The following is a 13,679-nucleotide window of genomic DNA, read 5'->3' as shown; positions in this document are numbered from 1 at the left end:
ATCTGATAATCTCTTTTGATACATATGAACAAATGATACCTTTCCAAAAAGTTTTGCTCTCTCCTCAATTCCCTTCTCCGAATTTCTGAGTTCCAAGGCTTCATTGAGGGGCTGTCTTTGAACCCATCTGATATGCCTCCAATGTGGTTCATAGCAGCTTTAATTAATTTTATAGAACGTCAAATAAAAAAATCATCAAATGGGCACCTTTAATTAGAGATATTGTATTGTAGGTGATCTACCAAATTAAAATATAATAATTCCACCAGCAAAATTCTACAGTGCCTAGTACTTTCTCCATTAAACTTTAAAGTTAAAAAAGTTAAATGTAGATAGTTTAAAGAATAACCCATCCTTTTGGCATTCATAATCTTTGTACAAGTTTCTCTGTAAAAGAATTATGGAACTGCCTTTCATTCTACACCATAATTCTCTACCAGTGTACCACCAAGAGATACAGATAAATAATGCCAACTCAGGGTAAATCATCAAAAATCAATCAATTTACCATCACTATTTAACTTGTTAGTAATTTTCATTTAAGACATATGTACATTCAAATGCCTTAAGTTCCAACTTTTGATAATTATGTATTAGAGTAATACACTCATGACATGACTGATTGATAAACTGAATGGTATTTAACATCCCATATGAGTATTTCTGTAATGGGGCATTAATTATGACACCTCCTAAGGTCAAAACAATATTTGTAGAAGTATAACCTTCAAATGTCACCTGAACAAAATTGCACAGACAAATGGATAACTATTTAGGCAAGTGATTCTTTAATATATATCCCCAACACTATGTCGGGTTTAATCAATTAAAACATTTGCATCAGGTATATAAAACTATCAGGAATCCTTACTTTGAATTGCCTTCTTTTAAACAAACCACCTCTTTCAGTCTTTCCTTAATGTGATCTTCAAACTGTAAAGCCATAAATTTTAATTTCATATTAAGATGGTACATGTACAGTTCAAACCAGTTGCTCTAAATTTAGTTTTTTTGAGATTCATGGAAGTTACGTACCAAAACTGAAATCTTTTTGCCTAATATGCTGGCATTTCCTTTTACCAGAACAGTCCCTGGCCGCAACTGGCACAAGGCATTTACAAGCTTCTTGCATTGTGCAGTCTGCAAATAAAACCAGCATAAAAGAATATTGCATACTTAAAGAATAACTACAGAAGCCTGTTTAGGACCTATCAAATAATATATTTGAATTCGATATGACGAATTGTTGAAATTGTTAAAACGAATCGAATTCGTTATAACAATTTTTTGGAATTCATTATAACGAATGTAATTTGTTGTAACAGATTTGATAAATTCGTTAAAGCGAATTCAAAAATTTGTTAAAACAGATTAAATTTGTGAAAACGAATTCTAAAATTTGTAATAACAAATTAAATTTGTTTAAACAGATTTAATTTTTGTTATAACGAAATGAAGTTGTTTAATAAAATTTGGACTATTAGGTCCTATGGGAAAAAATTTGTGAATTTGTTATAAAAAATTCATGAAACTTGATATTACAAATTTAATTTGTTATAATGAATTCAAAAATTGATATAACAAATTTAATTGTTTTAACAAATTTTAGAATCCGTCTGAACAAAATGAACTCGTTAAAAGAATTTTTTTGAATCGTTATAACAAAAATCAACAGATTTGTTATGACAGATTAAATTCATTATATCCAATTCAAAGAAATTTTTATAACGTATCAAATTCGTTATAACAAATTTGACAATTCGTTATTTTGGATTCAAAAATATGTTTATACACAAGTAGGTCCTTAAAGGCTTCCTTAAATAACGGTCTACTTTTTTGAATTTTATGATGTAATCAATCAATTGGAATTTATGCATAAAATTATTAAGCAAGCCAATCAATTGACCATCGTTATTGTAGAGCACCTGACAAGTGATTCATGGTTCTAAGTTTAATCCTAATATAGCCATACATTTTCTCCCTCTATATATTACCAAAAAATGCTCAACCCAATGTATTATTTTACAACACACACCCTCCCTCACATCCTGTCACACATAAAAAACCATGCATTTCTATCTTGATCATTAATGATTAAGATGTAGCTATTTCCTTTGTTGTCGATTTATACTAGCTGAAGAAATTTGAAAATGCATATTGAATATAATTCATGCAAGTTTTATCCCTCCCCCTTTCCAAAAATACATGAATAATTTTTTTTTAAATATCATATTTCAAATTTTAATAACAATATATGTATATATATAAACATTGTGGAATTTTATTAAACATTCACTCGCTGGTAATAGAATATACAAGTTACTCACATTAGCTTGCACACTCTCGTAAGATGATGCACAGGGTAATTTATTTAAGACATGTATAAAATAAATATCCAATCTATGACAGCAGAAAAACAGGTAACCTTACCTGGATGATAATACTACATATGAATATATTTCAACACCCATTTGTAAGACATTATTCTTAATTAGGTGAGAGAGAGCTCTGAGATCAGGGACATATCATCATGTTTAACCTATCCTTTAAATGCTTACCTAGGATTCAAAAACATATTTACAGTAGTAATTCATATTTTAATTTCAAATTCTTAGAGAAATTAGCCTATTAATATCAGGGTAACAAGTTAGTATAAAATTGAAATCAGAATATGAAACACAGGTTGGAATATAGGATGAATTTTATTTTGAATAAATTTTCAATAATCAAGTGTATAATAAGTATACTTAGTTAAATATTATATACAGCAGCCAAAAGTTTTTTTTTTCCTATTACTTGAAATTTGAAAATGAAATTATATCTTATGAAATAATGTTTACGGATCACAATTAAAGGGTTTTTGAACAAATGGATAATGTTTTAGAACAAATTAAAGCTTTATAAGGCTCCAATATTTCCATGTATAGGGCACGGGTTTTAATACATGTAATAAATCTTAAAGTAACATACATGAAATATCAAAATGAAAGCATGCACAAACATCCAATTCTTTGAGAATATCAGCAGAATAAACTTCCTGTTTTTCAAATCCTTACACAAAATCAAACAACCTGAAGACATGTCAAAAAACTATGATAACAGTACTAACCATTTATCAAGACTTATATAATCAGCAAATAAATTCAAATAATGGATACAATGTACAAAAATAAGCTATTCCATTCTTAAACTTGAGAATTTTCAATGAATTCTAATAATATTTCAACATTTTCAGCTGTTCTGGATTATGTACTAGTATAACCTCTGGATAACTTCATTGATTTTTTATTAAATGATTAAAAATTATGATATTAATTATGAAACACAGGTAAGGAGTTAGTAAGACCAGGGTAATAATTTTAGTATAAAATAAATTTATGAAAGACAGGTTGGAATAAGACGAATATTTTGTCGGTTTCATCTGGTACAAGGTACAGGTAGGTGAGAGAAAGCTCTGAGATCAGGGACATATCTTCATGTTAAACCTATCCTATAAAAAACCATAACAGGTGAGGAGTTGCCTAGTAAGATCAGGGTAAGAATTTCAGTATAAAATAAATCAGAATCTATGAAAGACAGGTTGGAATAAGACGAATATTTTGTCGTATTCTTATCTGGTACAAGGTACAGGTAGGTGAGAGGAAGCTCTGAGATCAGGGACATATCTTCATGTTAAACCTATCGTTTAAATGTCCATAAAAGGTGAGGAGTTGCCTAGTAAGATCAGGGTAAGAATTTCAGTATAAAATTAATCAGCATCTATGAAACACAGGAAGGAATATAGCGAATATTTTGTCGTATTCTTATCTGGTACAAGGTACAGGTAGGTGAGAGAAAGCTCTGAGATCAGGGGAATATCTACATGTTAAACCGATCATTTGATTCTCCATAACAGGTAAGGAGTTGCCGGGTAAGACCAGGGTAATAATTTCTAAATAAAATAAATCAGAATCTATGGAAGACAGGTTGGAATAAGACGAATATTTTGCCGTATTCTTATCTGGTACAAGGTACAGGTAGGTGAGAGAAAGCTCTGAGATCAGGGACATATCTTCATGTAAAACCTATCTTTTGAATCTCCATAACAGGTAAGGAGTTGCCGAGTAAGACCAGGGTAATAATTTCTGTATAAAATAAATCAGAATCTAGGAAAGACAGGTTGAAATAAGACGAATATTTTGTCGTATTCTAATCTGGTACAAGGTACAGGTAGGTGAGAGAAAGCTCTGAGATCAGGGACATATCTTCATGTTAAACCTATCTTTTGAATCTCCATAACAGGTAAGGAGTTGCCAAGTAAGATCAGGGTAATAATTTCAGTATAAAATAAATTAGAATCTATGACAGACAGGTTGGAATAAGACGAATATTTTGTCGTATTCTTATCTGGTACAAGGTACAGGTAGGTGATAGAAAGCTCTGAGATCGGGGACATATCTTCAGGTTAAACTGATCTTTTTAATTTCCGTAAAAGGGAAGGAGTTGCCGAGTTCGATGTCGAATTATTAGCTGGTACAAGCTACAGGTAGGTAGGAAAACCCTTTTAAGATCATGGTAATAATTTCAATCTAAAATAAATCATCAGCAATGAATGACATGTAGGATTATGATTATTTACATCCAAATTAGATGCTTTCTTTTAAAATAATTTGCTGTAAATGAATGCATCATATGAATACCTAATAAACAAGATGTGTTTGTGTAGCACTGATGCCCCCATATGGCAACATAGCAAATATTAAGCTTTTTTTTTAAATGCAAATTTAATTAATAGTTACCAAAAATAAGGTATTCTCAACGGAAAACAATTGTGAAATTTGTGAAAATGTTAAAGGTTTTTTTTTATAAGTACAAAAATCTCTAAGGTCAAGGCAAAAATGTCAATGTAATTGGTATCAAAATGAAAGGTCTTGCCACATAGAATTCTTATATAGAGTATGAAAGCCCTAACCCTAACCGGTCAGAAGTTATGACCTAGGTTATTTATTAAAAAGAAGGTCAAACTCCAACGTCAAGGTCAAAGGGTCAATGTTCTTGGTATCCAATGAAGTAACTTCTCACAAGGATTAAATATGTTAAGTATGAAAGCACTAGCCATAATACTTAAAAAGTTATGGTCAATGTTTGCTTTTTTAAAGTAGGTCAATCTTAAAGGTCAAAGGGTCAAAATTCTCGGTATCCAATGAAGTAACTTCTCACAAAGATCAAGTATTTGAAGTATTTGAAGTATGAAAGTCCTATCCCCTACCGTTCAAAAGTTATAGCCAAGGTTAAAGTTTCTTCACAAGTACGGAAATCTACAAGTTCAAGGTCAAAGGATCAAGGCTGTTGGTATCAAATGAAAGGTCATTCAAAAAAGATTACATATGTGAAGTATAAATGTCTTGGCATCTACTGTTCAAAAGATATGGCCAAAGTAAAAGTTTATAATTTTCATGACAAATGGGTCAAACTGCAAAAAATTAATATAAATAATCAAGAGCTAATATCAGCCTTTCAGTGCTGAAACAATTGTTTAAAAAGGATGACTCAAAGATCTTTAAAATAAAAAGTCGGTGTGACATTCCACCTTAAAGGTTTATGAAGAGTTATCTGCAATTGATGAAAAGAAGAAAAATTATTATTTCTCAAAGTATCTTAACTTAATAAAGATATAGTTTATTCAAATATTTACAAAGATATTTGTTTGCAAATCAAATAACTTTTTTACAATATCTTAAATAAAAACATGTGCAGCCCATAGAACTTCAATTAATGTAAAATTCAAGGTGCAATTAATTGGACAAAAATCAAAGTTTTGTACAATTCTCAGTGAAGCATTATTTGATACCATCTTCAAAATTTTATCAAGATTTAAACTATCAGACCATTCATTTATTAGGTACGTAAAATGGTCGCTATACATTATAACCTAAATGCTTCGGAATTCTCGCGGGGCTGCCCTTCAATACATGGTCATTAGATAAGAAATGAAATCTAGTAATTTGGACTTTATAATTAGTTTAATTAATTTTTTTTTATATTTCAATCATATTTTACAACAAGTATTAAACAAACATCACTGCCCTAAGTGAAGAAATATAAATAAAGTAAGCACAATGTCATATATTTGTACTTTGGATCACATGAGAAAAAAAATTCACTCGAATTATCTAGTGTGAAATATCAGGTATACCAGACCCAGAAAAGTAGTAACTGCCGAATAGCGAGAAATGTAGGATTTGTAGATTTACGTATCCCTTGCTCTATTGCGTTAGGATATGCCTCGTGGGGGAAAAATCTTGAGTTTTGTGAGAAATTAAGTCTTATCGCTAAGCTGGATATTCCTGTGAAACAATACCAGATTTCTTATTAGTGGTTGTTGTATAGGTATAAGTTTCTAATTAGAATAAGAAAATAATTATTTCTATCTCACAACCTCAGTATAATAGTCATTCAATTACACTGGCGGATTAGTTTAGAGGTTAGTGCACCCCCACCCCCACCCACCCTGGTCCCCTTTTTCTGTCGAATATATACATATGATTTAATAATTCAATAATTTTTAATTTTAATAAAATGTAATTTACCAATCGAATAAATATTATCAAAAATATTTATTATATTTCTGTATGTTTTAACACTGACAAACTCTTAACTCTGATAAACAACAGCATCCCCCCCCCCCCCCTTTTCCCCTTTCAAGATTCATGGATTCTCCACTGAAATCTGCGTCGCCGTGTGAAACAGTAATAAGAAAGTCTGCTTTCAAGTCGCTGATTAAGGAGATAATCATTGTGTTGCAGGTTTGAATCCATCTGAAGGACGTGGAGACCGGTCCTCCAATGAGACCGTATAAACCGAGGTCCCTTGTCGCTGGCACGAAAAAGATCCCTCACTGTGCAGGGGACCAGGGCCCCCTTTTCTTTACAATATAAGCATAAGATTTAATAATTCAATAATTTTAGTGTGGTTGTGGGCTCCTTAACTCTCACAAACAACCGCTCCACCCCTCCCTGTCGCTGTTGGTGCTGGCACGAAAAAGGTCCTTCACTGTTCAGTGACCCAGAGTGTCGAGCAGCTTTCCAACGGCAATTGTTAGTGTTCCCATGAGTGAAAAATTGGAGCGAGGAACTTATTGCAGCATTTAAACACGTTTGGTTTTCGTTTCTTACAGGACCACATTTAACGATAGATGCCTGTCTCCAGTAGGTAATACCCCCCCCCCCCCCCCCCCCCCCCCCCCACGTGCATTCTCCATTCACAATACACAGTACCAAACTGCATTAACCGAAATACAAATAAATATATAAAAGGAAAATATATCAAGCACTATACCTCAACTCCTTTTATTTTTCATTAAAATCAATCCACGCTAGTCTATAATTTATCCATAATTTATATTGATAAATTGTTTATATTTACTGACATTTCCATTTTCCAGCATACGGATTTATATATAATAACCCCATTGTAAATTACAGATGAAATAAGAAATAAATTACCAACCGAATATGTATTATATATTATTAAAGAATATTTATTTTATTTCTGTTTATTTTAATGCATGTGGAATATTCCATGTACGAGTGAATAGGTCTCTAGTGATGACGTATTACGCATCTTATGAACGATAACTCATTATATGAACGATAACTCATGTTCGACTTCTTTTACGCCATATCTTCTAGTCATTACCATAAATTTTATATTACAATTACAAAATAACGTTCAAAAGACAACCTTCTATCTCCTAGAAAGACATTTGTAATGAAACGATAAAATGTAATCTTCAGTCATATCTAAGCTCTGAAACATTTTTGTTTTAATGCGGGCTATTCCTCTACATGTATGTCTTGGTGAGATTAAAATGTCAATCCTCGAAAGGTCCACTAACATTACAAGAAGAAGAAAATAAGGAAAGTTTAAAGTCGATCGCGTATCATCTTACTCAACAATCATTAACCTACTCCTCAAGGCTTCTTATTTTTCGATACTAAGAAAATTTATCATTAAATCTCTCATGATATTATATAAACTGTATACATGTACTACTCTTTTGCGGGGCAAATTTATAAAATTTGGCAAAGTTTTTTTAAAATAGATAATTGATGTTTTTTTTTAAAAAAAAATCAAATTATTGATTTTTTTTTTTAAAATCAAATAATTGATCTTACGTCGATTTCACAAAAATAGAGTAAATTAAGGAAGCTAATCTTATTTTGAATCGTTATCGTTTGAAAATCAGGACTCAGAATCAAAAAATATAAACACTGCACTCCTATTCTAAGGCATTGTTTTCTGAATTTACATTATGATATGAAATTAAAAAAATCTCAGCCTGCACTGTATTAAAATTGAATTTTATTCAAATGTTATAAACATAATATTAAAGGAAGAAATTGATTTCATTGGAAATTCATAGGATATAACAATTACTTCTTTGCACTGTAAATGTATTAATACTGTTTTTTTTTACAGTGCAGACGCCAGCATATTTCTCAGCATATAGGAAAAGTCATTTGTCATTTACCACAACAACTCAAACAGATGTCGTGTACGACAGAGTCTGAAGTAACTTCCACAACTGTTACAATACCTCAAATGGTCAATTTACACCCCCTTTAAGGGCTTCTACGTGTTTAGCTGGGAAACCCTTACAATGGCAGGAAAAATATTCGATAGTGAGCTATTAGTCAATGGAGTTCGCTATATGATGAATGCCTGTAACAATATAGCGCAGAACACTGCTTATTCCAGCTGTACTGGAGTGGCTCCCGTTCAACTAGAGGCCGGTGACATTGTCCATATCCGGTCCACAAGCGCAACATTTCTTCATTCTGATTGGTCGAGCTTCAGTGGATGGCTAGTCAATAAAACGTAAACAGGCGATTGTACTGTTACATGTAAAGCACCCTAAATAAAACAAAAAATGTCGGTTTTGAATATTTTAAATTTTCCTTACAACCAAATAGAATTTAAATTACAACATATATATTGGACACAAAAATCTCATAAAACTCTTTACAAAGAACGATACACTAAGGGTCCAGTAAATGTTCAGCTAAGCCTCTTTCTTTACTCCTCACTAAGATATAAACAATAATATAATACATGTGATAACACATAATACTTTGACAATATAAATGTGTAATGTACATGTAGGGAGAGGGCGTAATAAGTTTTCAGAACTTGTGCCTAATTCCTTTGTAATTATATTACAATAATATGATTGCGCCCATGTGAAAAGGGTCCTTATGGCAATTTTTATGCATATTGAGTTTTTCACGGAGACTGATAGAGTAAGGTTAGAAGCTGTCAAATATGAATTTTTATGGTCCTACGTCTACTCTAAGAAGTTTTTTTCTTCATTTTTATCAAATATACTTTAACAGGTTAATAATGACGTCATGTTTTTCATCAACGTCAAACGTTTTCAGAGTGAACGTTAAATGATTGTCTTCTGTAATTTTACTACGATGATTAATAGTTGTATAATATTTGATATTTTTCCATGCACATTATGTTTATCTCATTGTCTCTTTTAATTTTTAATAATTATTTAATAGTTATATATATTACGGATTCATCAGTGGTGTATAGTATTATGAGTGAGTGTTTGTTTTACATTTCACTTTTCTATGACACCAGGGGGAACCCTGAACAGCGGGCAACATCCATTCATTTTTTTTAAACAATTATTTTCTCAAACAAAGTATTTACTGGTAATCCATGTCATTTGATAAGCCTGTAGAATTCATTTTAAAATTATATAAATTTAAACATTGCTCTCGATAGGTCAAGATTTCAGCATAAACGATTTACCTTTAGTTACGATATATGTGAAAATTTATTTATTTTTTTTTAATTACAACATTACGCTACCTAAATTCTACTGCGAAGTGAACATTTATTTGATTGTTCTTTCTTTCTAAATTTTATATAAAGACAGAAAAATTGTGAAGTGTGGTACATGTGACATGTAATAACGATACACAATAGACAGAAATTCGGATGATTCACTGCATCTATAAGGTTGTCTGTCTGCATTGGGTCAATAATGACACTGCTTTTTTTTTTTTAATTTAAAGGATATACAAAATATTTTTCAGTCTAGCAGTATAAATATTTTAATATTAACCAATCAAAAGGTGGAAATTTTACAAACAAATGAATGAGTTATAATCCGCAATCATTTACACAATAGATAAACCCAGGATTAACATTTGTAGGATTATGTGTATGTTGGTGAAGGGGGGAGGGGTAAAAAATCTAAATGGCAGAAACTTACAATTCATGTGGACACGAGTTAAAATAAATAAAAAAAAAATTTTTTTTTTTACTTCAAAAGTTTATGGTGCACCCAGTACCATTATTCCTACAACTTGCAGATTCACTTTTTTATTTAGGTTTGAAATAATGCTGCCTATTATTCTTCATTTTATATTTGTACCTTTAATTCTGAGCATTGCCATTTTCAAAATCGCAGAGTTATTATAAACAATATGAGCCTGGAACTGAATTGCTATGAATTCAGTATTGTTAATCATGTATAATAATGATACCCTAAAATAAAAAATCTGGTTATATTTTATGAAATGGATGGTTTTAGAAGCACACCCATAGAATTAAATTAAAGATGCCATTTACGGTTATTATGTATAGCTTTTGTTGGGAGTAGGGGTGGGTTAAAGATTAATAACATGTAATTGTTTATGCCCAAATATACAAACAGTTGAATATGACTGTTTTGTATAATATATTTCCTGACAATTGTCTGTGAACTGGCTGAGCTTTGAAATGTCAGATTTTTGTAGGGATGTAAACATCTTAGAAAATCATCATTTTATTTATGACCTAAATAAAAATCCCCTTCATTCCAATGTTGTTTTCTAATTTTATTCTATAAAGTGAGTTTAAAAAAGTACTGAGTATGAATTCCATTCTGTTCCCGTGCCCAGGGACGTAGCAACCGGGGGGGGCTTCACTTTTTTCCCCAACCTTACTTATACTATAGGAATTGATAATTGAGTCTGGTTGCCCCCCCCCCCCTACTATTAGTTATGTACGGAAAACTTAGTATAAAAAATGGTACTGAAAAAAAGTTGGCCTCTAACTAGGATTTTCGGCTTTGTGCAACATTAACCTTTTTTTTGGCTTGTCAACTTTTTCAGGGAAGGAAAAAAATCTCTTGCTGCCCCCACCCCACCCCACCCCCACACTTTCAAAAGTGATGCTACGTGCCTGGTTCCAGAAGCTTGGATATGCTAAGCCTTGTAAAGCCTATATGTTACGGAAATATATAAGGACAACCCCACCCCCATCCCCTGCACTGCAGCCAAAATAAAACAAAATGCAAGCATATTGTTGCGGTTTTATGTCATGTATTTTCAGCATTGAATTTTATTTTCTTTCTGTTAGCATTTAATATACATGAAGAAATAAATTCCGACCCTGAACTGAAAGATTTTTTTATCAAACAAAACAAATAAATAATTTTTGAGCATATTTAATAATATTTATCCATAATTTGATGGCAGGTTAAACAATATATTATTCCACACTGATAACTGCAATGAGGATGTTTTTTGCTTGTTTTAATTTCTCTCTTTGTGCAACAAGAATATAAGACAAAACAACATTTTTAAAATTTAGTTTATTTAATCATGATTATAAGGTAGACGCTTTACATGTTTATTATTTTGTGAAAAGTGAAATTCGTCATGAAATTATTTCATGCCAAAAAAAGAGCTATAGATAAGAGATTTGAAAAAAAAATAAAGTCTGTTCAATTTTGCAGTTTTCTTTTTTTTCTTCTTTGTTTTTCTTTTTTCTACATTAACCTTATTCCCAAAGTACAACAATATTTTTTTATTTAAAAAATCATAATTATGATGACGATTAAAAGTTTTTTTTTTAATTTGGTCATATAATATCTCTTTTATAATCCGGGAGAAAATTCATGCGAACATGCAGCTGAAATGTGAAAAAGTTCGCAAATTAAAATAATGAATGTCCCTGTCTGGTTCCTCTGTTACATCGATTGTTGACATCAGAGTTATCTCTCCTATTTTTATTTATAGAAAATACAAATAATCTTATCTATAGTTCTTACTCATTCTTGCTAGATTTGTAAAAAAATGTGGAAGATGTATGTTTAGTTTCAACATTTGTACAAACAATTTAACAACAGTTTAACAACAGTTTAAGCAGTATGCACCGATGAATCAATATTTACATGTGATCGACGCGATCGCGATGTGTATTTAAGAGTGGTGGAGCGGATCTCAAAGAAGTAGGAAGACAATTTTCCTTTGCAATATTTTTTTACGATATACCCTGTCTAAGATGTATCCAAAAAATGTTATAAATATGTAAATAAAATTTATCTAGAGTATAAAGGTTCAATATGCTATCAGAAAACACCTTGTCTACAGCTTATATACATTTTAATATTACGCATGTAGGAAAACTATTAGTATTATAGAAACGTATTTAATTAATAATGTTTGTTAAGAAACCAGTTCTAAATGTTTTTATTTATATCTATTAAAATCATTGGATTAGGAGATTCAGATATTGATTAAATTAATTTATACATGAAACTAAATTCCACATGTTGGAAACAGCGATAAAAACTCTGGATGCGTCAAACGTCAAAACACGTGGTTAAAAAAAAATTCTGCGTCGAAGTTCACCGTCAGTCTGCAACGTCACATCTTTATGACGTTATTTCTCTGTTTTAGCAAAAATGCCATAAGGACCCTAGCTTTTGTCATGGGCGCAATCATATATGTTCAAACCATATAAACAACAGTGAAAAAAAGACACTTCGAGAGATAAGTATAAAGTTGGTATAAAAATGCATCATACAGGAAACATAGATTGAAAAATAAATTGTTCATACAAACCTTATATGTAAAGTTTCTTTATGAAGACACGCCTGTGGCACACACTTTAATTTAAGTTTACATACTACTCAAAATGTTGGAAACTTTCAAGTTTAAGGACGGTTTTGACATTTTTTTTTTCATTTTTTGCTGTGGATTCATCATTTATTGGTAGAGACTAATAAATTTTGTGTAAGTCACCCTTTCCCACAAATGTTAATTTTGTTAACATATTTATTCATTAAATATGTTACAAAGAAAATAAACGTTCGTGGGTAAGGTTGACTTACAAAATCCATTAGTCTACCAATAAATGATGAATGGTGTCATTAATGACATAATTTTCTCTCTTGACAATGCATTATGACGTCACAAAATCCGTCATTTTCTGAAAAATCCGTAAGTTTGTTTGAAATTTGTTTGGCCTAAAGTTGAAGCAATTTTTCAATATATCTTATAGAGCACAACCTCTGATCCAAAATATGCAATTACATAATGAAAGATGTAAAAGCATGTTTCAATTTTTGGATCGTGGGCTGTGCTCATATTTTAATTCTTTGCCGAGGGTAGTCAAATACGCATATTTTCTGCAAATTTTAAAAACATTGCAATTTCTAAAAGCCGAAAAGAAATTTTGATATAGGAAATGAGAGCACTAAGTCTCTTCTCAATTTTGATAGATGAAATAGGAAAGAGGGTGATAGTTTATTGATTGATATAAGGACAAGCCCTGTCGCCATTTTATGCATCAAGTGAACCTAGCTTTTTTATAACAATATTCTCTCTAAATCACAAATGATCTGGATAGGA

At 31.1% G+C, this 13,679-nt stretch overlaps 1 protein-coding gene and 1 long non-coding RNA gene across 2 annotated transcripts in view; one reads left to right on the top strand and one right to left on the bottom strand.

Moving 5' to 3' along the window:
* The window catches only part of LOC134281762 (uncharacterized), a 30,597-nt gene extending 22,021 nt beyond the window's left edge, over positions 1-8,576 (top strand). The window contains exon 2 of the mRNA XM_062764194.1: positions 8,461-8,576. Within this exon, the coding sequence (XP_062620178.1) occupies positions 8,461-8,552 (92 nt within the window). The 3' untranslated portion in view covers positions 8,553-8,576. The remainder of the gene's footprint in view (positions 1-8,460) is intronic.
* On the bottom strand, positions 39-2,348 carry LOC134281763 (uncharacterized). The gene is made up of 4 exons (XR_009995155.1): positions 2,328-2,348; positions 1,036-1,140; positions 872-933; positions 39-157 (listed from the first exon to the last, which is right to left on the bottom strand). It is a non-coding gene; the product is annotated as an uncharacterized LOC134281763 (long non-coding RNA).
* Positions 8,577-13,679: the final 5,103 nt, after the last annotated feature.

The sequence above is a fragment of the Saccostrea cucullata genome, unplaced genomic scaffold, assembly GCF_032062105.1.
Source record: "Saccostrea cucullata isolate Sc308-1 unplaced genomic scaffold, CSIRO_AGI_Scuc_v1 ctg5513, whole genome shotgun sequence".
Lineage (NCBI taxonomy): Eukaryota > Metazoa > Mollusca > Bivalvia > Ostreida > Ostreidae > Saccostrea > Saccostrea cuccullata.
The sequence above is the reverse complement of the archived record's forward strand: the minus strand, read 5'-3'. Positions and strand labels throughout refer to the sequence as shown.